Genomic DNA, 23,648 nt, shown 5'->3' on the forward strand with positions numbered 1-23,648 from the left:
GAAAATTTTTCAAAAAACGTTATGGCGGTTCAAACTACTGCAAAAAAGATCCATTTTCAGCTAAAATCAAAATTTTTTCCAACTTCTCGGTGTCACAACGTCTGGAACCTAATTTTTATTCATTCATCATTTTTTAATAAATAGTGTGGCTTTTGATTAAGCGTTTATTCGTTGATTTAAGTACATTTATGGTCTTTGGGGCATAAATGAAAGTTTCATTTTGTGCCCCAAATGTATATCAACGAATCAACGAATAAACGCAAAAAAAAATCTCAAATTTCAATTTCAAAATCTCAATTTCTTTTAAGTTGCAGCAGTTTCTATGAAAGTTTGATTTTTTCCGAGGGTACTCTGAAAAACTATTCACCTGTCATGGTGTTTTATAGCCTCATGCTACACTTCAAAAAGCTTCAACTTGTAATTTCTGAGTTCTACCATGGAGTTTTTAATTTTTGCTGCACGTTCATACAAGGAACATGAAAACAGTCTTGACACATTGTTTCTTGACGTTATGGATGTTGTAATGCTTTTCATCCACACTACGAACTGCATATTCTTTTTATTATTACTGCTTTACAAACGAAGAAATAGGAAAGCAGAAAAACGAGTAAAATTCAAGGAATTTCATGCTCCGATTTTCCAGCAGCTCTTTTTCATTGCTGGTTGCACTCTTTTCATCAACAGTATAAATCTTTTTACTAGATTGATTGCTGATAGAGAGAGTAATTATTCTCTTGCAGCGATGCTTACTATCGCACTGTTCATTTATATTTCTATCGGTTTCGTTTTCGGATGCATCATATCGTTTACTTTTCTGGCTACTATGCAGCGTATTTTAATTCTTCACTTTGCGCAGTACAAATGGCTATTAATAAAGTGAGTTACATATAGAGTACCTTCAGTATTTTTGTAATAGTGCAAATCTCAGATCACAACTGAACATCGCAATATTTGTAGTTTATTGTTCAATGGCGTCTTACTCAGTTATTAATTGTATGTTTTATGAAAAAAACGTATATAACCCAATTAAATTTAGACAACTTTTATCTTCAAAAAGAGTCATTATTGAAAACTGATCTCACAGTGGAGATGTGGCATAACTTGTTCAATGGAATGCTACTATTGATGACTTTCATCACAGGATGCTTTTATTACTATATACGTGGTCTTATGCAAAGATTAACGCCGGAAATGGGCATTTCGATTGGCTATCTTTTGCAACAATTTGGTCCAATTTACAGTGTGCAAGTTGTTAGTTTTTTATATATATTGACAGAACGCTAAAATGTACTATTTCAGATTTACATTTTGGCCTCAATTATTGAGACGATACTTTATAAATTTGATATTTGTCAGCCTATTTCTTTAATTGTTTCATTAACTCTTGTGCATACAATACCCACAATTGTTTCTTTATCGTATTGTGCAACGAAAGAAAATATTAGAGCAATTACAATTCGTGTGCTCCGCCTGGCTTTAAGGGAAACGACAGTATGATTTATAAGGTACACGAGCAAAACTCATTGTCAGAGTTTTTTTTATGGAATCAACGTTCCTTGTCTAACTTTAAGGTTTAGTTTGGCCTTTTGTATTTGAATAAAGATGATTTGTTTTACGAATAATAAAGTACTTATTTAATTATTTATGATCTCACAGAAAAAATTGAATAAAGAAATTAATATAAGAACAGCTGGCACGCAAACTTGAAATACTAATGCATGCAAACTTTTTCTGTAACTGTCGTTGAAGACCGTTTCAAATAAGGAGAAGTGAGAAAATTAGAAACTCCTGGACTCACTACAATAAACGTTATACTTTATTATCCAACAAAAAAAGCAAACTTCATATATGTGCTAAATGCAATCGATCCATTTCATGTCAATTTGGATACACTTCCAAGCTGGAGTTGATGAAAGCTCCGTGTTGAGCAGCGCCAAGTTTTAAAATGCTTTTCATAATCTTTTCGGTTGCATCGTCAACCTGCAGTAATGTTTTTGTTTTAAAGAAATATTCATTCAAACAAATACCTCTTCCCATCCATTTTCTCCCCCCATATCAGTCTTGACCCAACCAGGACACATTGCCGTAACCAAGATGTGGTACTTGGCCAGCTCAACCGAACAAGACTTGGAGAATGAGTTCAATGCGGATTTGCTCATACGGTAAGCGATCTTCAAATTTCAAAACTCTTATAAAATCTATGAAATCTTACGTACATATATACCAGGTTGTTTGTCATCGATATATCCAATGGATGCAGCTCCGGAAGAAATGTTGACGATTGCCGCGCGATCAGTCGAATATTCTTCACCGCCGTTCTTTGCCGACGCTTTCTTGAGCAATGGTATAAAGTTCTGGGTCAGGATGGCGGTAGAGACTGAGTTTGTCTCAATTTGTTGACGCATATATGTTCTGCTAATCTGTCCTTCAATCTCGTAGACTGAACAAATTGCAGCATTGTTGATAAGAACTGTAAGGCCGTCAGTGCCAACGAGGGTATCAACCTGAAATTGAAAATGTGCATTTTGCACAAGCTTGGAGTACTGAAATTTGAGACTTCACTTTTTAAACCCAAAATGGTTCAAAACTACCAAATTTCGTGCTGAAACTTTCTGAAAATTTCTTTTAAAAAATTATGGCCGCTCAAAGTTTTGGAAAAAATGGTCAATTTTTAGCTGAAATCTCAAATTTTTTTGTATTTGTATTTGTATTTATTTACGATTGAAATCGTGATCAAAAATGAATAGTATAAGGACATAAATAAGTTATAAATAGTAATTTTAGCAACTTTTCAGTGTCGCAGCACTTAACTTTTTTGTTTTTCCAACCGCAGCAATGCTGAAAAGTTGCCAAAATTTGAAATTTCAGCTAAAAATTGACCTTTTTCAAAATCTTTCAGCCGCCATAACTTGTTTGAAAGAAATTTCCAGAAAGTCTCATTACGAAGTTTGGCAGTTTTGAACCATTTTGGGTCTAAAAAAGCGAAATCTCACACTTCGGTCCTTTGAGTAATAGTTCTATCCACTATTTATCAAATTTTTCAAACTTGAAAAGCAAACAAAAATCCTCACGTTTTCATACAATTTCTTGATAGAGTCGTCGCAGTCTATCTCCAATGGAAAAATTTGTAGACGCGAATCAGCAATGCTGTTCAGTTCCTTAAATGTTAGATTTTTAAGCATTATCCTAATTAAGGCATACATCAGCTTTTGATGGATTTCTGCAAGTTGCAATTACAAGTTGAATGCCTTCATTTTTGAGAAACTGCTTCACAAGCCCAAGGCCGATACCACGATTTGCACCGGTAATTAGAATACTTCTTGGAGCCATTGGTCGAATGGAAAATTTTAAAAACACTGTCTAATACAAACTAAATCTCTGTATAAATACTAGACCTCACGACGGAGTTTGTGCTATGTGTACTCTTGATTTTATGTCACACTGTTGAAAAACTGGTTTCTCGGTAGAAAGCATGAAAAATCACAGTTTGTGGGAATAAATTTGCTTGAAGCTGAACTTTCAAACTTTTTCAAATTTTCTCTTTGGATAATAGGTATTAAAAAAATCCAATCCTATTCCATTTGACACTTCAAGTCACAAAAATGGGCATAGTATAGGGACGGAGTTTGTGACACTGAAAGTGTAAACCAGGGCTGTGCGGAACTGTATTTTACATGATTACCCAACTATTTTCATCCAAAGTTAACATAAACATGTAGAAAAAGGTTTGTTCTATCTGAAAATCATATAGAGAAGATTAGTGAACATGTACTTGAACTTCAAATGTCACCATATTATTAATGTTCCTAATGGTTATAATTCACAAAACCATATTTCATCACTAAACTTTAATTGCATGCAATTCCCTTCTAACGAATGAGGTCATAAACTTTTTACGACTACCGATCGTGCTCCATACTTCAGGCTCCATTATGAATGAAGGCACTCGACGACACAGAAGCCGCACAATTTTTCAATAAAATGGAATGCAAAGTGATAAGAAATTGAGAAAGGGACAGTTCTAGTCGAACATTCAAGATCATAGACTGAAAAGGTATAGGAAGTAGAAATGGGTGGGGTGTTTGTTAAACGGAACTTAATTTTAGGGTCTTCCTCGTTTTGGAATATTTGGAGATAAGACAGCTCTAGTAACGTGGCCGCCAGAAAAAAAAACTAGGCCATCAACTTTTGCGTTGTAATTTTTTAGTAATTTTTGAAAGCGCTGTGAACTTTTTAAAAAAGTATTCAAGTTACACACGTGCTCGCCGGCTGTTATTTCAAAATGAAACTATGCAAACACGCCCCAACGCAAACACTGATGGTGGACTCCTCTCGGACATTACATTTTATTTATTTTTCTTTTCCAATCTGTTTTTTTTTTGCCTATTTTCAGAAAATTGACAAGGTTTTCTATTTGATGAAAAAAAAACAACAATAATAGGCAAAACCAAAAATATAATCGAAGTAAAAGCGGCAGAAAAATAATGAAATCGAAACGGAAAACTCCGAGATGAATACACGACCGAGGATTTTTCCTCGTCCGCGCTTTTGTTAGGCCATTTTTTGAATTGGAAAATTGAGGCTTCTAGTCCCCGGGAATTTAATTTAGACCAGCCAGTGAGTACGTGGTTTGCTTTAAAAATTTCTAACTATGCTAGACGCACTTTTTATTGTAATGTTAATGTTTCTAATCCGATTTTCGACTTTTCGACACATTAACAAATTAATGCTTGACTTTTGCATTTTTTTTTGTTGCTGATAAGCTCCTGGTTTCCTTTCCATTATCATTTGCACCCTTTTTGTCATGTTATCATCAAAAATTATTGTTCACTGAAAACATATTTCAGAAACAGAAGCTATGAATTTATTACCTTGTTTATTGATTTTTCTATTATACAAACAAGTTGAGTCAGATGATTGTGCTAATTATATATTAAATTCAAATGCCGTTTCATTAAATAAAGTGAGTTTTTGAAAGTATTTATCTAATTGAAAAGCACCTAGATTTTTTGTTGATTTTTTTAAATGTAGTTTTAGAAAAACTGAAAAATCTAAATACCCAGATTCATAAAATTTACTCAATTTTATTTTTAAAAAATTCATAGAAAAGTTTCTTTAATTATAAAATTTTGTTGATCATAGGCATACAAACTTTTGAGAAACTTAAATTAAATTGAGTTTTGAAATATCAATCCAAGATTTACACTAGATTAATGGAAAATGCATAGCAGTCCCCAACACAGCATTCAGTGGGTCAGCAGCAGCTTCCTGTAGCGATACAGGAAATGGAGTTCAGTTCGTCAAGTTATCAATCGACAGTAAGGAGGAAAATGACTTTGTCGCAAGTGAGTATTTATTTAATTTTTAAGCTGAATATTGATTTTCAGATGGCTTGAAGGCCATTCCTTATAAGATGGCTTATATAGGTCTTGGTCATTCAGTTGCGGGATGGGAATGGATGAACGGGGACAGTTCAATTTATAGGAATTGGGGTAAGTTTTTGATACTTGAAAAATTTGTTTTTAAGGTGGAGTAATTATGAAATTGCTTTAAGACTTGCCTATGGTACCACAATGACCAAATATCATAGTAAAAAATTTGTTTTTAAATTTCTGAATTTGATATGATTTTTTGAAAATTGAAAATATCTCGAATTGCATCAAATTCCCATTTGAATTACCGCCAATAGTTCGATGTTCGATGGAGCGCGCTTGTCTTATTTTAAATTTTATTCATCATGGTTTCTAAATATTATATTCCCAATACCAAAAATTTCAGCCCATCCACCAGATGCTCCAACAGCTGAACCAACTACCGAACCATCCACACTTCCACCAGCTGAACAGAGAAGATCAACTGCCGTAGTTATCGGAATTGACGCTTCATTGTTTTCAACGAATTCGTTGACATTTGCGGTTAGTAAGTTTTGAACTCAGCTTTTGTTTCCTACCAAAAAAAGCAGCCGACATTTTCTGGGTCATCCATGGTGTCGCTTGCAAGCTTACTCACGTCGGTGGTTATTGCAACCGACATTTTCTGGACTTTCAAACGAGTTGAAACTGAGGAATCCTATTTGTCGGCAGCGAAGCTCGTTGGAATCGTAGCAGCCGACGTTTTTTTTTGGGTTTTCAGCTACTTACAACTTTAAGCAACTCCTGGCTCGTCGGCCGCTTACAAACAAACAATTTTGATCACCATCTGAAAATTGGACTTTCAGCAAGTCGAGTTCGCCAGATCACTTTCCGCCTATATTGGTGCTCGCGGGCCAGCAGAATTCGCATTTTTCGCGTATGGTTGTGCCCAGATGTCGCCTTATATGAACCAGTATCCAAACTTTGTGAGCACATTTGTGGATACTGATACAATGATTCGGAATCTTAATGAGACAATTAATCATGACTGTGTTCGCACCAATCCGCTGGATTTTCGCTCGTGAGTTAGTCAGTTTTCCTGAGACTTCGTGTGGTCAGAGCTTCCCTTTTTCCGTTCTCTTTTTGAATACGTGGAAACTTAATTTTTAGAAATTCTGACGAGTTACTGAAAACTTTTAACCGCAAATTTAAGTTTCTACGTATTCCAAACGGCTAACGAGATTAGGAAGCTCCGACTACGCATCTTTTCCAAAACCATACCTCTTTCCAGAATGTTTCGAGATCAGACCGTCTACTATAATCGATATACCACGTCATACCGGCCATTCAAATCACAATTCTTATCAATGATCTACTTCAGTTCTTCTACGTAAGGGATAAGAACTCAAGGATCAAGTAATTCCTGATTTCACAATTTTAAGAGACTCTGATAACATAAAAGCGGCCAGCTCCCTCTACCCAATGGCAGACTCGTCAGTTATCACAATTAACATTGGTGATAAGTCCATTGATATTTCGCCTTTATCGATTCCAGTTGGCAAGAATGGGATTCGAGTGAAAACTGCAGACGATATTTTGGGTCTCGTCCCGAAAATAGATTCTATGATTTTTGGCACGACGGCTGCAGCGGCTGGTGGCGCGAGCAAGGAATTCAAAGGTTAGGATACATCGTTGAAAACATCGTCTTGTGATATTTTAAGCGATTTTCCAGAACCCTCTATCGACGCAACTACCTACACGGATTGTGCGTACATGAACGTGACCGACAAGCTTTGGTACTCGGACGGGGAATGTACCACGGAACGACAAGTGCTCTGCCAATATGTGCTCCCAACACCACCGACACCGAATCCAACGATTTCATGGCAAGATCCGTTGGTTTTTTTTTTTTTTGAAATTTAAATTCATGTATTCGTTTTTAAAATGTATTTATATCCACGCAATTTCTACATTTTCCAGATGCTTCTACGAAACGACAACTTTTAAATATTTCGAGTCATTACACAATGCCAAATGCTATAGGGTAAGTGGACTCAGTCTCAATGAAGCACATTTGCATAGTCGGCAAGTTTCAGGTGTCCTCAGAAAAAAAGCAGTTTGTTGATGCTGAAAATCTGTGCTTATCCAAACATCCATTATTCCTGCATACCCCTAAACTGACATCAATTGAGACAAAAATCGAAGAGGATCAGGTTAGAAGTAAGTCTCGCAAAAGTGCTCCATTGCAAACCTCAATTTTTAGCTTTAATACACACACAACCTCTTGTCAATGAGGGAATGTTTTGGTTTGGGTTGAAACGGGACCCCTCAAATTCTTCAAACTGGTATTTCATCAACGGAGACACCTATGACTCCAGTTATCAAAACTGGCGATCCGGATATCCACGAGATGCTGATGGTTGTGATTGTGTGGCGCTGGTGATAAATGATAATTCATGGGTGAATACTGACTGCAATAAGCAGCTGTATTCGATATGTGCTTTTCAGTTCAACTTTACGGATACAGCTTTTTAACTTGGTTTTGTATATGTATTTTATTTTTTATTTTTTATGAAAAAATTGCTGAAACAATGCTAGATTATACATTCAAAAAATATCGAAATAAGTGGAAATCAGAAAATTACCTGAAGTTCCTTTCTACAAGACAAGTTGCGAAACGAATTGGGTCATAAATTTTTACAACTACTGATCTTGCTCCATACTTCAGGCTTTTAGTTGAATGAAGGCACTCACCGACACAGAAGCCGCACAATTTTTCAGTAAAATGCAAATTTACTGATAAGAAATAGAAAAACGACAGTTCGAGTTCGAGATCATAGACTGAAAATTTATGGGAAGAAAAAAAAAAGTTAACAGAATTTTAAAAAATTAATGGCCGAGTTTTCTCTATTCTATGTTTGAGGTTGCCCAAAATAGTTTGCATACCCGATTTTTGAGGCAATTTTCCAACTGATGAGTGGCCGAAGTTTGGCGCGGCCACCTGAAAATAATTGTGAAACAAAATTTGCTTGTTTAGTTGCAATGCTTATATTTTTAATCCGATTTTCAAATTTTTGACGCATTACATAAAAATTCCTTTTTTTTTCTTTTTCGTGCCGCTGATAAGACATTTTTCCTGGTTTCCTTTTCATTATCATTTGCACCCTTTTTGTCATGTTATCATACAAAATTATTGTTCAGGGAAAACATATTTCAGAAACAGAAGCTATGAACATATTACTTGTTTACTTGTCTTACTTGTTTATATGTTTTATTTTATTGTTTAAACGAGTTGATTCAGTGATCTGTACTGATTATATACAAAGTTCGACTGCCGTTTCTTTGGAAGAGGTGAGTTTTTAAATATTTTCTCTGTTTCAGAACATTTTTTTTTCAATTTGATTTTAGAGAAACTGTAATCACGCGGTTCTGGCTTCCCTCATATTTTTTAAAATGTAAGAGTTTGCCGAACTGGGTCATTACGGCTCGGCCATATCTGAGGTAGATTTACGGCGCGTTGCGTGTTGCGTCGCGGCTCAGTTTTAGTTGTAAAACTAAATGTATTTGTCCGTGTGGAGTACACGACTTTCCCACGAGTTTTCCGCCAGGCGATTATCAGTGGAGCGCGAAAAATTCAATGAGAAAGGTCAGAACTCAGTGTGTAATATGTGCAAAAAAGATGTAACCTTGTATTTTGAATTCAGGTTATTGGTAGCATTACTTGTGTAATATTACATGAACACAATATTCTGAGAATGCGTATTGCACAACATTTTTGACGCGCAAAATATCTTGTAGCGAAAACTACAGTAATTCTTTTAATTACTACTGTAGCGCTTGCGTCGATTTACGGGCTCAATTGATAGAATATTAAAATAATGCTAAAAATGGAATATCGCTGTAACTATTCAAACAGAAATTAATTTCAAAAGTCGAGCCCGTAAATCGACACAAGAGATACAGTAGTAATTAAAAGAACTACTGTAATTTTCGGTACGAGATATTTTGTGCGTCAAATATATTGTGTAATACGCATTCTCAGAATTTTGTGTTCCCGGAATATACCTTGCTCAAAAATAAACCCCAATGAGTAAAAACAATTTTTTTAACGGTTAAAATTGTACCAGATTCTTAATATTTATCCACATTAAAAATTAATATCAGATTAATGGAAAATGTCTAGCAGTTACCAAGTCAGCGGTGAGTGGGTCAGCAACCTCTTCGTGCAACTCTGTAGGAAAAGGAGCCGGTCTAGGAAAGTTTGTGAAGCTATCAATAGATAATCAGTTGGAAAATGATTTTGTAGCTGGTGGGAAATTGTTCAGTTCCTTTCATGCCTCTAGACTGGAGAGCTTATTTTCAGATGGCTTAATGGATACGACTTATCAAACAGCTTACATCGGTCTAGGCCAGTCAGAAGCTGGATGGGGATGGATGAACGGGGACAGTTCAACGTATAGTAATTGGGGTAAGATTTATTGAAGGATTTGTTTGAAAGCAGAAAAAATTCCAGCACAACCCCCAGTAACATATCCTCCAACAATCGGTCAAACTACCGTACCATTCAGATCAACACTGCCACCTGCTGAACAGAGAAGATCAACTGCAGTGGTTATCGGAATTGATGCTTCAATATTCTCCACAAATGCATTGACATTTGCGGTTAGTGAGTCTTTTGTGTAGGCACAGAAGCGTTCAAGGCAATAATGTAGGCACACATCGACTGCCTACCAACAGCAGCCGACATTATCTAGGTCTTTTCAACGACGCATACTTTTAAGCTGAGCCACGATATGTCGGCTGCGAACTATAGCAGTCGACGTTTTATGGGCTCCCTCGACAACAACCAAATGTGAGGACGCCTCCTTCTCTGGGTTCCCAGTTACTTACAGCATAAAGCAACTCCTGACTTGTCGGCCGCTTACAAACGTTTTTTGTACAAACAAACAAATTCTATCTAAAAATGCATCTTGCAGCAAGTCGAGTTCGCCAGATCTCTATCCACCTATATTGGAGATCGTGGACCCGCCGAATTCGCACTGTTTGCGTATGGTTGCACCCAGGTGTCTCCGTATATATACCAGTATCCAAATTTTGTGAGCACATTTGTGGATACTGATACAATGATTCGGAATCTTAACGAGACAATTAATCATGACTGCGTTCGCAACAATCCGCTGGATTTTAAATCGTAAGTTTTTCAAAATTTTTCATAACAAGTAATTAATTTTAATTTCAGAATGTTCCGTGATCAGTCAGTTTATTATAATCGATATCCCACGTCATACCGGCCATTTAAATCACAATTCTTATCGATGATCTACTTCAGTTCTTCTACGTAGGGGATAAAAACTCAAGGATCAAGCAATTCCTGATTTCAAATTTTTAAGGGACTCGGATAATATAAAAGCGGCCAGCTCCCTCTACCCAATAGCTGACTCGTCAGTTATCACAATCAACGTTGGTGATAATTCAATCGATATTTCGCCTTTATCGATTCCAGTTGGCAAGAATGGGATTCGTGTGAAAACTGCAGACGACATTTTGGGTCTCGTCCCGAAAGTGGATTCAATGATTTTCGGTGCGACAGTTGCCTCGCCTGGTGGTGCCGCGTGGAAAGCATTTGAAGGTTAGCATAGTGTACAGTGGTTTCTGTTGTAACATAACGATTAAATTGTGAATTCGGAATAAGCATTTTGCAAGGCTGCGGCGCGGTTTTATGTGTGTCAATTTACTAAAGTAAGTGAATCTGAAACAATAATTTGTGGTTTTTTCACAAAACTATGTAAAAATTCTTCAAAAACATGAATTTCAAACAAAACCTGTAAAACTGTGTCACGGAGTTCCTTCCTCATTGCATTATTCGCGCTCCATTGACAATCGCCCGCCGGACAACGCGTGGGAAAGTCGTGTACTCCACGCGGGCAAATGCATTTAGTTTTACAACTAAAATCGAACCGCGACGCGACCCGCAACGCGCCGTAAATCTACCCCAGATATGGCCGAGCCAAAATGACCTAGTTCGGCGAACTCTTCCATTTCAATTTATGAGGGAAGCCAGAAATCTGTGTCGATTTACGAAGGACAATGAATCAACTTTTTGAATGTTAAATTTAAAAAAAGTTAAATAAAAATAAAAAAGGAATGTGAAAAATAGTTCAAAAACAATAATTTTAAACGAAACCTGTAAAACTGTGCAAATAGATTAATGCACACTTGTCCACGTGTAGTACAAAGCTCTTCGTAAATCGACAGACAAAAAACCGCGCCGTGGGCTTGCAAAACCTTTGCTCCGTCTTTCTTTTAATCCGAAACAAATTTGCTGGTTGATCGTTCCGTTTCAACAACGTGGCCGAAAAAAAACAATCGATGGCCGAGTTTTCCAAGAGTGAAAAATTCGGCCATCTATTTTAAATCTTTTACCGCCACGTAGCAAATACCATCTTGTGATATTTTAAGCGATTTTCCAGAACCCTCTATCGACGCAACTACCTACACGGATTGTGCCTACATGAACGTGAGCGACAAGCTTTGGTACTCGGACGGGAATTGTACCAGTACCAAACGACAAGTACTCTGCCAATATGTGCTCCCGCTGCCTTCAACCCCTGAACCGACATCGAATCCATCAGACCCGTTAGTTTTCAAACTTAGAATTTTCAAGTTTAGAATTTTTTCCTCAAAATTCAAATGTTAAAAATTTAACTTTTCTTGCAGATGCTTCTACGACACGACTAATTTCACATATTTCAGTGGTCTGGCCAATACGAAATGCTATCGGGTTTGTGAAACACAAAATTCTGAGAATGCGTATTGTACAAAACATTTTACGTGCAAAATATGTTGCACAATACGCATTCTTCTAATATTGTTTTCCTGTAATACTACACAAGTACAAATAATCTCAATACAAAGTTTTCTGAAGCTCGTAATTATACGTGTATTCAGCTCGACGAATTGGTGTATTTTGTGCAAACATCACATTTGAAACATCACATTTTTTTCCCGCAGCGAAAACTACAGCAATTCTTTAAATGATTACTGTATCGGTAAAAGAATTACTGTAGTTTTCGCTACGAGATATTTTGCGCGTCAATTATGTTGTGAAGTACGCATTGTGGTCCCGTAGTAGTTCCAATATTCCAGGTCTCCTCAGACAAAAAACAATTCGCTGAAGCTGAAAATCTCTGCCTATCCGATCATCCATTATTCCTGCATACTCCTAAACTGACATCAATCGAGACAAAGGAAGAGGAGGAGAAAGTGCGGAGTGAGTCGGTGTGCCAACGCGCTCTATCGTCAATTCCCATTTTCAGCCATAGTACCGCCCGTCAGTGACGGGATGTTCTGGTTCGGGCTAAAACGGGACCCGACCAACTCGTCAAACTGGTATTTTATCAACGGAGACACCTATGATTCCAGTTATCAAAACTGGCGATCCGGATATCCACGAGATGCTGATGGTTGTGATTGTGTGGCGCTGGTGATTAATGATAATTCATGGGTGAATACTGACTGCAATAAGCAGCTGTATTCGATATGTGCTTTTCGGTACAACTAGTGATCTACTGCTCTACTGATAAAGCTTTGGAAACAAATTGTATTTTTTTGAGAATTTCATTCAGAAACTCTAAATTGATTAGAAATGAGAGGGAGAAATGAAACGTGGCTAATACATGGAAAATTCGAGGAAAAAAGCATGACAGAATACCAGTCATTTGTGTTCGAACAAAAAAAAAAGAGGAAATATGAATAAAAGAACCCTAAATTGCAAAGAGGTGGACGACAACGCAAAACTCACAGGTTTGGCACATGATGATGATGATGAGGGGGACGTGGTGTCATCAGAGTGGCTCATTCTGGTTTGATCTACGTAGATTTACGAAAAAATGCGGGAGAAGAGATGCAGAGTTGTCAACTTTTCGATAAAAAAATCCCCCGCATTTTTTGTAGATCAAACCGTAATGGGACAGCCTGACAACGTGAGGGGGACGGGATATCAAAAAAATTGAAATGAATCATAATTTAGTGTGTCGGGGAGGGAGTGGAGGGGAAAAATGAGATTCTTCATCAAGAAAAATTAAAAAAAAACGTTTATCGGCACTATTTTCCACCGCCGGAGATCTCTAAATCCGCGCGTGCATGCCTCCGTTGATACCGATCGTCTCTCCAGATATGTAGCTAGCCTCGTCGGAAACCAGGAACGCCACCGCCTCGGCACACTCATCCGGATCACCGAATCGGCGTTGTGCAATTTGTGAGAGCCACTTCTGCTTTTCGGATTCGTCGGAGAAGAGGACTTGCGAGAAGTCGGTTTGAATGATTCCTGTAAAGAAATTTATGTTTTAGTGTGGTTCGAAAAAATCATTGTGATATTATTCAGACGCGAAAATTTTGCGATTTTTGAGTCGAAATCACGGTAGCCCGGTCTCGACACGATCTTTGAAGAGTACTGTAATTTCAAAAAATCCTGTTTTCGCGGGCTTGTCATCGATTTTCACTAGTTTTCTCACGATTCGTTAAAAATTTAAGATTGAAATTTTCTCTTTAATAAATAAATAAATATTTTTTGTAGAAAATTTTTCTGTAATTTTTTGCTAGACCAAAAATAAAAGAATCTCAAGTTTTCAACTAATCGTGAGAAAACTAGACAAATCTATGAAAATTCCGTAGTACACTTTAAAGGCGCACGCCGTTTTGCATTTCACAAAAATATTTCAATATTACGGGAACACAAAATTCTGAGAATACGTACTGTGCAACATATTTTACGCGCAAAATATCTCGCAGCGAAAATTACAGTAACTCTTTAAATAAATACTGTAGCGCTTGTGTCGATTTACGGGCTCGATTTTTGAAATAAATTTATTTTCGAATAGTTACAGCTATATTCCAGTTTCCTTCGTTTCTTTGTATTATTTTCTCTTTATTTTGCTTAAATGTAATATTCCATCGTAAATCGAGCCCGTAAATCGACACAAGCGCTACAGTAGTAGTCATTTAAAGGATTACTGTAGTTTTCGCTACGAGATTATTTGCACGTCAAATATTTTGTGCAATACGCATGCTAATAGTCTTGTATTTCCGTAATATCTACGTCACCCATCAACGACAACACGTGGTGTCAGCCTGTTTCACTTTGATCTACGAAAAATGCGGGAATTTTTCCCAGAAAAATTGCGACGTCAGCACGCGCTCTCTTCTCCCGCATTTTTCGAAGATCAAAGCAAAATGGAACTTTCTGAGTCCACGTGCGTTGGAAAAACAACAGTTTTCACGAAAATTCCGCAAAAATTCGGATAAATATTTATATTTACCTAGATCTCAGGATTTACGCCTTATGATTTCTGGGTCATTAAGTATGTTATTTATCAGATGGTTTTTTGGCAAGTCAACATGTTTCAAGTCACATGGCGTTTTTTCCCAAAGATCGCCAAATTTCAACATTTTGATTTTCGATCGCGCCAAATCTTCCGTTTCAAAGTTGAAAAACAAACGAAAAACATGCGTTTTTTTCAAATTTTTTGAAAATAACCCTCCTCTGGGTACCCGATGCACCGGGATCCCGTGAGTTGGCGTTTGGTTTTTCGAAGTCAATGTGGGAGAGAAGCAGCGAGAGGTAAATATTGAGAAAATATGTCAAATGTTTGCTAAAACTCAGACGTTAGCCTCGTGGCTTCTGTTTTTTTGTTGCTCCTGCTACTGCTCTTTCGCAGAGCAAATAGCTCGCACGAGGGGTAAAAATGGGGTCAATCGATCCGAAAATAAGTAGTGGGCAACGCACTTTTCGGAATGATTTTGGAAAAAAAAAATCGATTTTTCAGGAGCTCCAGCTAGCTTGGGAAATCCCTACACACTATGACAGAAGCAGGCAAAAATCGAAAACCAATTAAAATCTGTTCTTTGTCGAATCGAATCAAGATAACAGAAAGAGAGAAAAGATTAAATGATAAAAGATACAGAATGTGATCAGTCAAGGACATTAAAGTTTGTGTTTTTGCACCCACTGACCCCTCTGGGAATTTGAAGGAATAGCGGCAAATCCGGCAAATTGCCGGTTTGCCGAAAATTTTGATTTTCGGCAAATTTGCAGTAATTTGCCGGAAATTTTTAGAGGGATTTTTTAAAAGACGGAAACGGAAACAACGAAAAACTGTGCCTTTTCGAAATTTTCATAGAATTTCCTCAAAATATATTATTGACATTTGCCGTTTTCCGGCATATGGGCAATTTGCGGATTTGCCGGAAATTTTCAATTCCGGCAATTTGCCGATTTGTAGATTTGCCGGAAAATCATTTGCCGATTAAAATTAAAATTTTGAAATTTCAAAAAAAAAAGGTGCAAAATCACAATTTGCCGAAAATTTCGCCGTTTTTCCGGCAAATTAGCAATTTGCCGGAAAATTTCAATTTCGGCAATTCGCCGATTTGCTGGAAATTTTCAATTCCGAAAGTTTATAATTTCGGCAATTTGCCGGTTTGCCGAAGTTTTCAATTCCGGAAATTTGCCGATTTGCCGGAAATTTTCAATTCCGGCAATTTTTAATTTCCGGCACATTCGGCAATTTGCTGGAAGTTTTCAATACTGGCAATTTGCCGGAAGCTTTCAATTCCGGCAATTTGCTGATTTGCCAATTTGCCGGAATCGTCGTTTTCCAGGATGCGTACAATTTTGCCGATTAAAATTGAAATTCTGGAATTTCCAAAAAAAAAAAGTGCAAATTTGCCGAAAATTAATTTTTTCGGCAGTTGCCATTTTTCAGGCAAATCGGCAGGTAGGCAATTTTCCAATGAGCGGGAAATTTTGATTCCGGCAATTTGCTGATTTGTCGATTTGTCAGAAGCTTTCAATTCCGGCAATTTGCAGGTTTGCCCATTTGCCGAAAATTTAAATTCCGGCAATTTGCCGAGTTTCCGGAAAAAAAATCGTTTGCCGCGCACCCCTCAAACTTTTGTAGATCAACTGCATTTTTGTAAAATTTTTGAAAAAAAAATCAATTTTCCTAGAAAACCTAGGCTACCAAAATTAGCAACTTATTTTTTTGAATTTTTTGATTTTCAATGATTCAAAATTTAATTTTTTCACGAAATATCCAAAAAACAAATATTTTTCCGCTTACCCGGAGCAATACTATTGACTCGAATATTCCGCCTGGCCAAATTCAAAGCCAACGATTTGCTCAATCCCGTGAGCGTCGTCTTCATCACCGAATACGCTCCAATCTCGTTCATCGGTGAGTATCCGGCGACAGACGACACAAAGACGACATTGCCCCGACCAGAAGCCTCCAAGTGCGGCACAGCCTCTTTTGTAAGTTCGAATGCGGATTTTACGTTCAAATCGAGAAGCTTATCCCATTGTGAGTCGGTGACTTTCATCAGATCACCGTAGTGCGGGTTGACGGCAGCGTTCGACACGAGGATGTCGAGTTTCGTGAATCTGTCAAGTGTGAAGTCGATCAGTTTTGTGCGGTCCGACTTGTTGCCGACGTGTGCTGTTGTGCCGTGAGCGTCAATGTTTTCGAGGCGAAGTGCGGCGACGGCTTCCTGGAAAATGAATAATATTATTGAAAATTTAAAAAAAAAACCATATTTATGTTTTCCTGCTTTTGCATAACCAAGGTGTCGAAAATCGAAAACCAAACATCTAATTTTTCCTGTTTTTTTAAATAAAAAACCGTCTCTATTTACCAATTTTTCTATATTTTTAATGATTTTTGATCGAATCACGTGGTGTAAGAAAGTCTTATTTAGCTTTGATCTACAAAAAATGCGGGATATTTATGCCCAAAAAATGTGACGTCAGCACTCTCTTAACCATGCGAAATCAAATGAGATGTCTGCGTCTCTTCTCCCGCATTTTTCGTGGATCAATCTGAAATGGGACTTTCTGACTGCACGTGCCGAATTATTTTTGAATTCCCGCACAATGGAATAATTTAGTTTCGACATTTTTGCATTTTCCGACAATATTATTACGGTGACAAAAAATTTTGACAATATTGATGCGCAAAATATCTCGAAGCGAAAACTACAGTAATTCTTTAAATGGCTACTGTAGCACTTGTGTCGATTTACGGGACTCTATTTTTGAAATTAATTTTTTTTTTTCGAAAAATGAAAATGACAACGACATTCTATTTTCCTTCGTTTTCTTTTCGTATTGTTTCGTCATTTTATACGAAAAAAACGAAGCAAACAGAAATATCGCTGTCACTTTTCGAAAAAAAATTAATTTCAAAAATAGAGTCCCGTAAATCGACACAAGCGCTACAGTAGTAATTAAAAGAGTAACTGTAGTTTTCGCTACGAGATATTTTGCGCGTGAAATATGTTGTGAAATACGCATTCTCAGAATTTTTTAAACCGTAATAATATATATATATATATATATATATATAGGCAATTTTTAATTTTTGCGATTTTTTTAATTTTTTTTTAATTTTTTGAACCCGTACAAATTATGTTCAAGTAAATTTTTTTGCGGAAAAACGACTGAGAATTTGAAAAAAAAACAATAATGTTTCAAACCACAATGATCAGAGAAAAACTAACTAAATCGCCGTAAAATGCCGAAACTTTCAATTTTTTGTTGCAAAATTTTTTAAAAAATCGGTAGAAAAAAAACTGTATCACCTTTAAAGGCGTACTACCCATATTTTTGGGCTAAAATCGTTAAATTTTTATGATTTTTTCAGGGAAAAACTATGTTTTTTTCTAATTATTTCATCCACAACTCACATCGACATTCTCCTTCTTCCGACTGCAGACGACGACAGAGGCGCCGGCAGCGCCAAGTTGTTTGGCGATGGCAAACCCGATTCCCTAAAAAACAATAATACTAGTTGAGGAGGCGATGATGATGACTTTGTTTTTGAGGAGGCGATGGCTAACATGAACACAAGACAATTTAGAAATAGTATCAATTTAAAGGTGGAGTACCTTTAGTGCTTTATCAGACCCAAAATAGTCCAAAATTACCAAATTTAGTAATAAGACGTTCTGAATGAATTTTTCAAAAAAAGTTAAGGCCGCCCAAAGTTTAGGAAAAAGAATGGTATATTTTCCGCTAAAATCTCAAATTTTGGCCACTTTTCAGTGTCGCAGCGATTGGAACTGAATTTTTATTTAATTAATATTATTTGATGCATGTCTACGAAACTTTGCGTATTAAACAACATATTTGACGCGCAGAATATCTTGTAGCGAAAACTACTGTAGCGCTGTGTCGATTTACGGACTCCATTCTCGAAAAAAAACATATTTTTCGAACTTTTACACATCGATATTCAATTTTTCTTCGTTGTTGTTCAATTCCTTTGTTATTTTTGGGATTTTTTTAAAAATATTTTATCCACTAATATATCAATTTAATTAAAAAACGTACAATACTCGCGTTTTTTACACTAATATTGCCGCCCGTAGGAGTTTACTCATCAAAATTACGCGAATATTGGACGTTTTTCAATTAAATTAATTTATTAATGGATAAAACATTAAAAAATAAGCACAAAAATGACCACGGAATTCGAAAAAGCGAAGAAAAATTGAATATCGATGTGTAAAAATTCGAAAAATATGATTTTTTTTTTCAAGAATGGAGTCCGTAAATCGACACAAGCGCTACAGTAGTTTTCGCTACGAGATATTCTGCGCGTCAAATATGTTGTGAAATACGCATTTTCAGAATTTTTTGTTCTCGTAATAATAAGTTGCGTAGGCATGCATCAAAGAATGTTAATTAAATACAAATTAAGTTTCAACCGCTGCAACACTGAAAAGTTGCCAAAATTTGAGATTTTAGCTGAAAATTTACCATTTTTTTAAAATCTTCAACTTTTTTCGAAAAAATTTTCTCGTCTCACTACGAAATTTGGTATTTTGTACCATTTTGGGTCTGATGAAGCAAATTTTCAGATTTTGAATAAGAAAACCACAAAAAAGGGCTAAATACCTTAGTAGAAGCAGTGACGAGAGCAACCCGATCGGTCAAGAATTTCGTTGCTGGTGAAGCCATTGGTACCCTGTAGAAATGAAAAATGCTGATGTTATTCGAATTTTTATGCCGGCACACGTTTTATATTAACACGGAGGAGGAGATGGGCGGTCAGATAAATATTTTTTGTTGCAAAAATACATAATATGGAAAATGAAATATTTTGTGTGTGTGTCAAATGGTCAATCAACTGACATTATTGTCTGCAGCGGGAATTCATGTGAACACGGGAGAGGAGGAGGAGATGATGATAAGATGGGCGGTCTCCGGCGGCGGGACAACTTTTGCAGAGATCACTCGACGCAGAGATGCAGAACAAAGAGAGGAACGATCTAAAAAGAGCTGCAAGGAGATTTTCGAGTTCTTTTTTTTTGTTGCAGATGGAAAACTAAAAAAACACTTTTTTTTTGTGTTTAAATTTTGTTTGAAGGTGGTGTAGCACGCCCTTCTCAAAGCCGAATAATTATTAGAGCGCGCTCTAATAATTATTCGGCTTTGAGGGGAGCGTGTGTAGTCGAAATTGTCTGAAAACACCGAATGTCATCATGAAACTTCTTGAAGACTTCTCAAAAAAAAATGGTTATGTCGGCGCAAAATATGCCCTTAAATTAGTTAAAACTTGAAATTTGACCACGGCTAGAAACTAACTTTTTGGAAATCACCCTCTAATTTTTGGTATGCAAGTTAATTATCTTGAGTTTTCAACTCGATTTAGGTGCATTTAAGGTCGATTGATCATCAAATTTGGTAGAAATTACCATTTTCTGGTGATCCATCGACTTTAAATGTACCTAAATCGAGTTGAAAACTCAAGACAATTAACTTGAATACCCAAAATTAGAGGCGGATTTCAAAAAAGTTAGTTTCTAGCCGCGGTCAAATTTCAAGTTTTAACTAATTTTAGATCACATTTTGCGCCGACATAACCATTTTTGAGAATTTTCAAGAAGTTTCATTAATAAATTCGGTTTTTCCAGACAATTTTGAGTCCAATAAAGTATTAATAAAATGTAAAAGAGAATATCTAGGAACTAAAGAAACTAATAAAAACGTTTTTGTTTTGAGAACTGCAACGTCAAAGGTGGGAAAATTGACAAGGAAAGTATATGGGCTAATGGTGATGGGGGAAGTCTATCTGACGGGGAAGACCGTACGGAGGTCGTCAGACGAACGAATTATCTGTGACGTTTCTGCAAAAAATCGGGCGCATTTAAATGTTTTGGGACTGCACTTTCGAGATGAAATGCTGTTTGCAGAGTTTTTGATGGAAAATAATATTTTTAAAAACATTTTTTCAACTATTTGCCCGAAGAAAACGTTACTACAGAACTATTTGAATGAAAATAATGCCGGATTTATGCAAAAAAATCGTGTGACTCCGTGTAATTTATTTCAATGACATGAAAAATTGGCTGTTTCTACTGATTTCTGCTGATAAGAACACTTTCAAAGTGGAAAATATGGAAATATTGATAAGAAACTAGCAAATTTTAAATTAAACACACATTAAAATCAAATCTATGATCGTTTTTAAAGAAAAATAGGAGAAAAATGGAAAAATTGCGCACAGAAAATAAAATCTGTTTTTCGCGAGTCCGCAAACACCGCGGTAAGTTTCGAAATGCGGACCGGGCATCTGGTTTTACGCGCAAAGTGTATTTAAAGGAATATTGCGAATTAAGCGGCAGAACTTGAAATTTTGGCATTAAAAAGTAAGCATAAAAATTTGTAGGCATTAAAAAACTTATTATCTGAAAAAAGTTTTTCGGAAAATTGCGACTGTCACAATCAAGACTATTTCTCTTACCGTATTAAGGAGTACTGTAATGGGCAATAATTTAGTAAATTTTAAACTTATTTTTCCAATTTTCACATTTTCCCTTCAATATTTTAAGTATTTCTTTGGTTTTTTTTACGTTGTAAGTCTTTAAAAAACTTGTTTTGACATCAAAATTATTGATGGAAAATGGAAAAGTACAATAACCGTTTTACAACTCGCGGATACGGTAGTTGAAAAGTTTCAATCGCTTCAATACCAATATCCTCAGCTCATAGTGATGTTTTGCTCTGCATTTAATATAATTTCTAGAAATTCAAATGTTTATTGTACAAAACTATGCTCAAAACGAGTCGAAATATGAGGTCAACCGTGAAAATTTCCTATACACCAAAAAATTATTATTTGGAGCTCCATGGAGGGCTTCAAAAATAAATTCAAACAATTCTCCAAAACGCGTAGAGGAAGCCAAGCAGTCCTAATCCGAGGCAGGTGCGGAACGGCTGGCCGGGGCTCGAATTACAGAGATCCGTTTTGCACAAACATTGCTTGGCGGCGATGCTGCAACGTGGAATTAATTATAATAATTGGTGTTATTCTCAATAGAGCGCATTTTGAGACTTACCCTCTGATTCCGATATTAATGCATCCATCCGTTAAATCATCGGTTTTCTCAGCGCATCGTTTTTCTACATAATAGGTTCCGTCCTGAAATAATTTTTTCTTGCCGACACGGGGTTCTGGACTTTCTCATTGATTTTTCGCGCTCCATTGACAATCGCCCGCCGGATAACGCGTGGGAAAGCCGTGTACTTTACACGGACAAATACATTCAGTTTTACAACTAAAATCGAGCCGCGACGCGACAAGCAACGCGCCGTAAATCTACCCCAGCTATGGCCGAGCCAAAATGGCCTAGTTTGGCGAACTCTTCCATTTCAATTTATGAGGGAAGCCAGAAATCTGTGGGGTGCTCATATTTTCACAGCGCTCATATTTTACGCGCAAAAATTCGGCCATCGATATTTTTTTCGGTGCCACTCGTCACGTGGTGTCAGAGTATCTCATTTTGGCTTGATCTACGTAGATCTTCGAAAAATGCGGGAGAAGACACGCAGAGTTCTCAACTGATTTCGCATGGTCAAGAACGTGCTGACGTCACATTTCTTTTGGGCAAAAAATTCCCGCATTTTTTGTAGATCAAACCGTAATGGGACAGCCTAGCACCATGTGACTCCTCTAATTTAAGCAAAAAACTCACTGCTTTATGGCCAATAATCGATAAGCATCCAAGATTTTCGGGAGCACACGAGTTATTTCGGATTTCACCGCGACACATTGGCTCCGGAGCCGACAGGAAAACTCCACACGTGAAGCATTCCAGACCGAGCGTCGAAATTGGGAGTATTGTGAACAGGAGCAGCTGTGGGAGCATCTGAAATTGATTTTTGAAAAATTTTAAAACTATACTACGAAAGGAAAGAAGCCGGTAGAAAACTTTAACGGATCGTAGCTCGGCGAAATTTTGAAAATACAAAAAAAAGTTCATTTCAAAAAATTGTCAATTCTCTAAAATTTACACCTCAACCGAAGCGCAAAAAATCAAGATAAAAATTTCAGAAAAATGCAAAATAACTGAAAATATACCAATTCTCTGCCGACTGACATGATTTTGTTTTTATTTTCCATCGGCTTCACTGGCTCGGCACCCCATTGAGCCCACCAACAACAGAAAAAAAACAAGTTGGCTCAATGTGCAAAACAATTGGAACAACAAAGTTGCAAACACAAGTACTTCTCTTTTTTTTTGAATTTCAAATGAGCCTTGCACACAAGTTCAAAGTGGGCGGAGTGATGATGGAAATAGTGTGAACAGATGTGAGACGCAGGCACACCGGAAGTGTGCACTGATCTCATTTGCATAACGGCGGCGGTGGTGGTCCAAATGCTTTTGGGAAAAGCTTATGAAGGAGTCTGAGCGGGTGTGGAGAATGAGGAAATTATTAAAAGTGATCGGTTATAGAGGGAAATTGGCCGGGGCGAAAAAAAACACATATTATTTGAGAAGGAAAGGAACGAAGCCAATTTAGGCGTGTTTATTTTTATTTTCATCAGTTTTCGGATATTCAGTTTTCAAAATTACCGAAAAAAAAAATGCCTCGCTGTCTGCCTACAAGGCGAACCACATGGTGTCAGCGTGTCTCATTTCGGCTTGATCTACCTGGATCTACAAAAAACGCGGGAGAAGGGACGCAGATTTTTCAACTGATTTCGCATGGTTAGGAACGTGCTGACGTTACCTATTTATGGACAAAAAATTCCTGCATTTTTTGTACATCAAACCGTAATGGGACAGCCTGGCACCACGTGGCGACCTACTTCCATCACGGGGTTCTGGCCTTCCTCTTTGAATTTTTCGCGCTCCATTGACAATCGCCCGCCGGACAACGCGTGGGAAAGTCGTGTACTCCACATGGACAAATACATTTAATTTTACAACTAAAATCGAGCCGCGACGGGACAC

At 36.9% G+C, this 23,648-nt stretch overlaps 6 protein-coding genes across 7 annotated transcripts; 3 read left to right on the top strand and 3 right to left on the bottom strand.

Annotated features, from left to right (window-relative positions):
- Positions 1-436: 436 nt before the first annotated feature.
- Positions 437-1,497, top strand: ZK697.1 (Serpentine Receptor, class Z; the record flags this gene model as incomplete). Its single annotated transcript, NM_071097.3, has 4 exons — positions 437-876; positions 929-993; positions 1,037-1,251; positions 1,300-1,497. The coding sequence occupies 4 exons, from the start codon at positions 437-439 to the stop codon at positions 1,495-1,497; spliced, it is 918 nt and encodes a 305-aa protein (NP_503498.3).
- Positions 1,498-1,878: 381 nt separating this feature from the next.
- On the bottom strand, positions 1,879-3,330 carry ZK697.14 (DeHydrogenases, Short chain; the record flags this gene model as incomplete). The annotated part of the gene is made up of 5 exons (NM_001029147.1): positions 1,879-1,980; positions 2,028-2,171; positions 2,217-2,504; positions 3,072-3,158; positions 3,202-3,330. The coding sequence occupies 5 exons, from the start codon at positions 3,328-3,330 to the stop codon at positions 1,879-1,881; spliced, it is 750 nt and encodes a 249-aa protein (NP_001024318.1).
- A 1,466-nt stretch (positions 3,331-4,796) lies between these two features.
- Positions 4,797-7,944, top strand: clec-204 (C-type lectin domain-containing protein). Its single transcript, NM_071098.4, has 11 exons — positions 4,797-4,963; positions 5,210-5,345; positions 5,388-5,492; positions 5,779-5,915; positions 6,218-6,432; positions 6,643-6,741; positions 6,794-7,029; positions 7,084-7,246; positions 7,332-7,395; positions 7,448-7,571; positions 7,615-7,944. The coding sequence occupies exons 1-11, from the start codon at positions 4,859-4,861 to the stop codon at positions 7,884-7,886; spliced, it is 1,656 nt and encodes a 551-aa protein (NP_503499.2). The 5' UTR covers positions 4,797-4,858; the 3' UTR covers positions 7,887-7,944.
- A 557-nt stretch (positions 7,945-8,501) lies between these two features.
- Positions 8,502-12,946, top strand: clec-205 (C-type lectin domain-containing protein; the record flags this gene model as incomplete). Of its 2 annotated transcripts, NM_071099.8 has the most annotated exons (11): positions 8,502-8,702; positions 9,516-9,660; positions 9,715-9,819; positions 9,865-10,013; positions 10,328-10,542; positions 10,591-10,689; positions 10,742-10,980; positions 11,822-11,987; positions 12,069-12,132; positions 12,498-12,621; positions 12,668-12,946. In NM_071099.8, the coding sequence occupies 11 exons, from the start codon at positions 8,580-8,582 to the stop codon at positions 12,910-12,912; spliced, it is 1,674 nt and encodes a 557-aa protein (NP_503500.2). The 2 variants fall into 2 exon arrangements, with proteins under 2 accessions (NP_503500.2, NP_001300254.1); NM_001313325.3 differs by lacking the exons at positions 8,502-8,702; positions 9,516-9,660; positions 9,715-9,819; ... (2 more) ...; positions 10,591-10,689; positions 10,742-10,980 and having other exon boundaries at positions 11,863-11,987; positions 12,668-12,912.
- Positions 12,947-12,951: 5 nt separating this feature from the next.
- Positions 12,952-19,375, bottom strand: dhs-13 (DeHydrogenases, Short chain). Its single transcript, NM_071100.2, has 4 exons — positions 19,306-19,375; positions 18,093-18,176; positions 16,472-16,898; positions 12,952-13,677 (listed from the first exon to the last, which is right to left on the bottom strand). Exons 1-4 carry the CDS (start codon positions 19,366-19,368, stop codon positions 13,478-13,480), a joined length of 774 nt encoding a protein of 257 aa, NP_503501.1. The 5' UTR covers positions 19,369-19,375; the 3' UTR covers positions 12,952-13,477.
- Positions 19,376-21,428: 2,053 nt separating this feature from the next.
- F36H9.7 (UPAR/Ly6 domain-containing protein) lies at positions 21,429-22,565 on the bottom strand. Its single transcript, NM_071101.8, has 3 exons — positions 22,386-22,565; positions 21,750-21,832; positions 21,429-21,685 (listed from the first exon to the last, which is right to left on the bottom strand). Exons 1-3 carry the CDS (start codon positions 22,557-22,559, stop codon positions 21,562-21,564), a joined length of 381 nt encoding a protein of 126 aa, NP_503502.2. The 5' UTR covers positions 22,560-22,565; the 3' UTR covers positions 21,429-21,561.
- Between the last annotated feature and the right edge of the window lie 1,083 nt (positions 22,566-23,648).

This window comes from Caenorhabditis elegans, chromosome V (assembly GCF_000002985.6).
Source record: "Caenorhabditis elegans chromosome V".
NCBI lineage: Eukaryota > Metazoa > Nematoda > Chromadorea > Rhabditida > Rhabditidae > Caenorhabditis > Caenorhabditis elegans.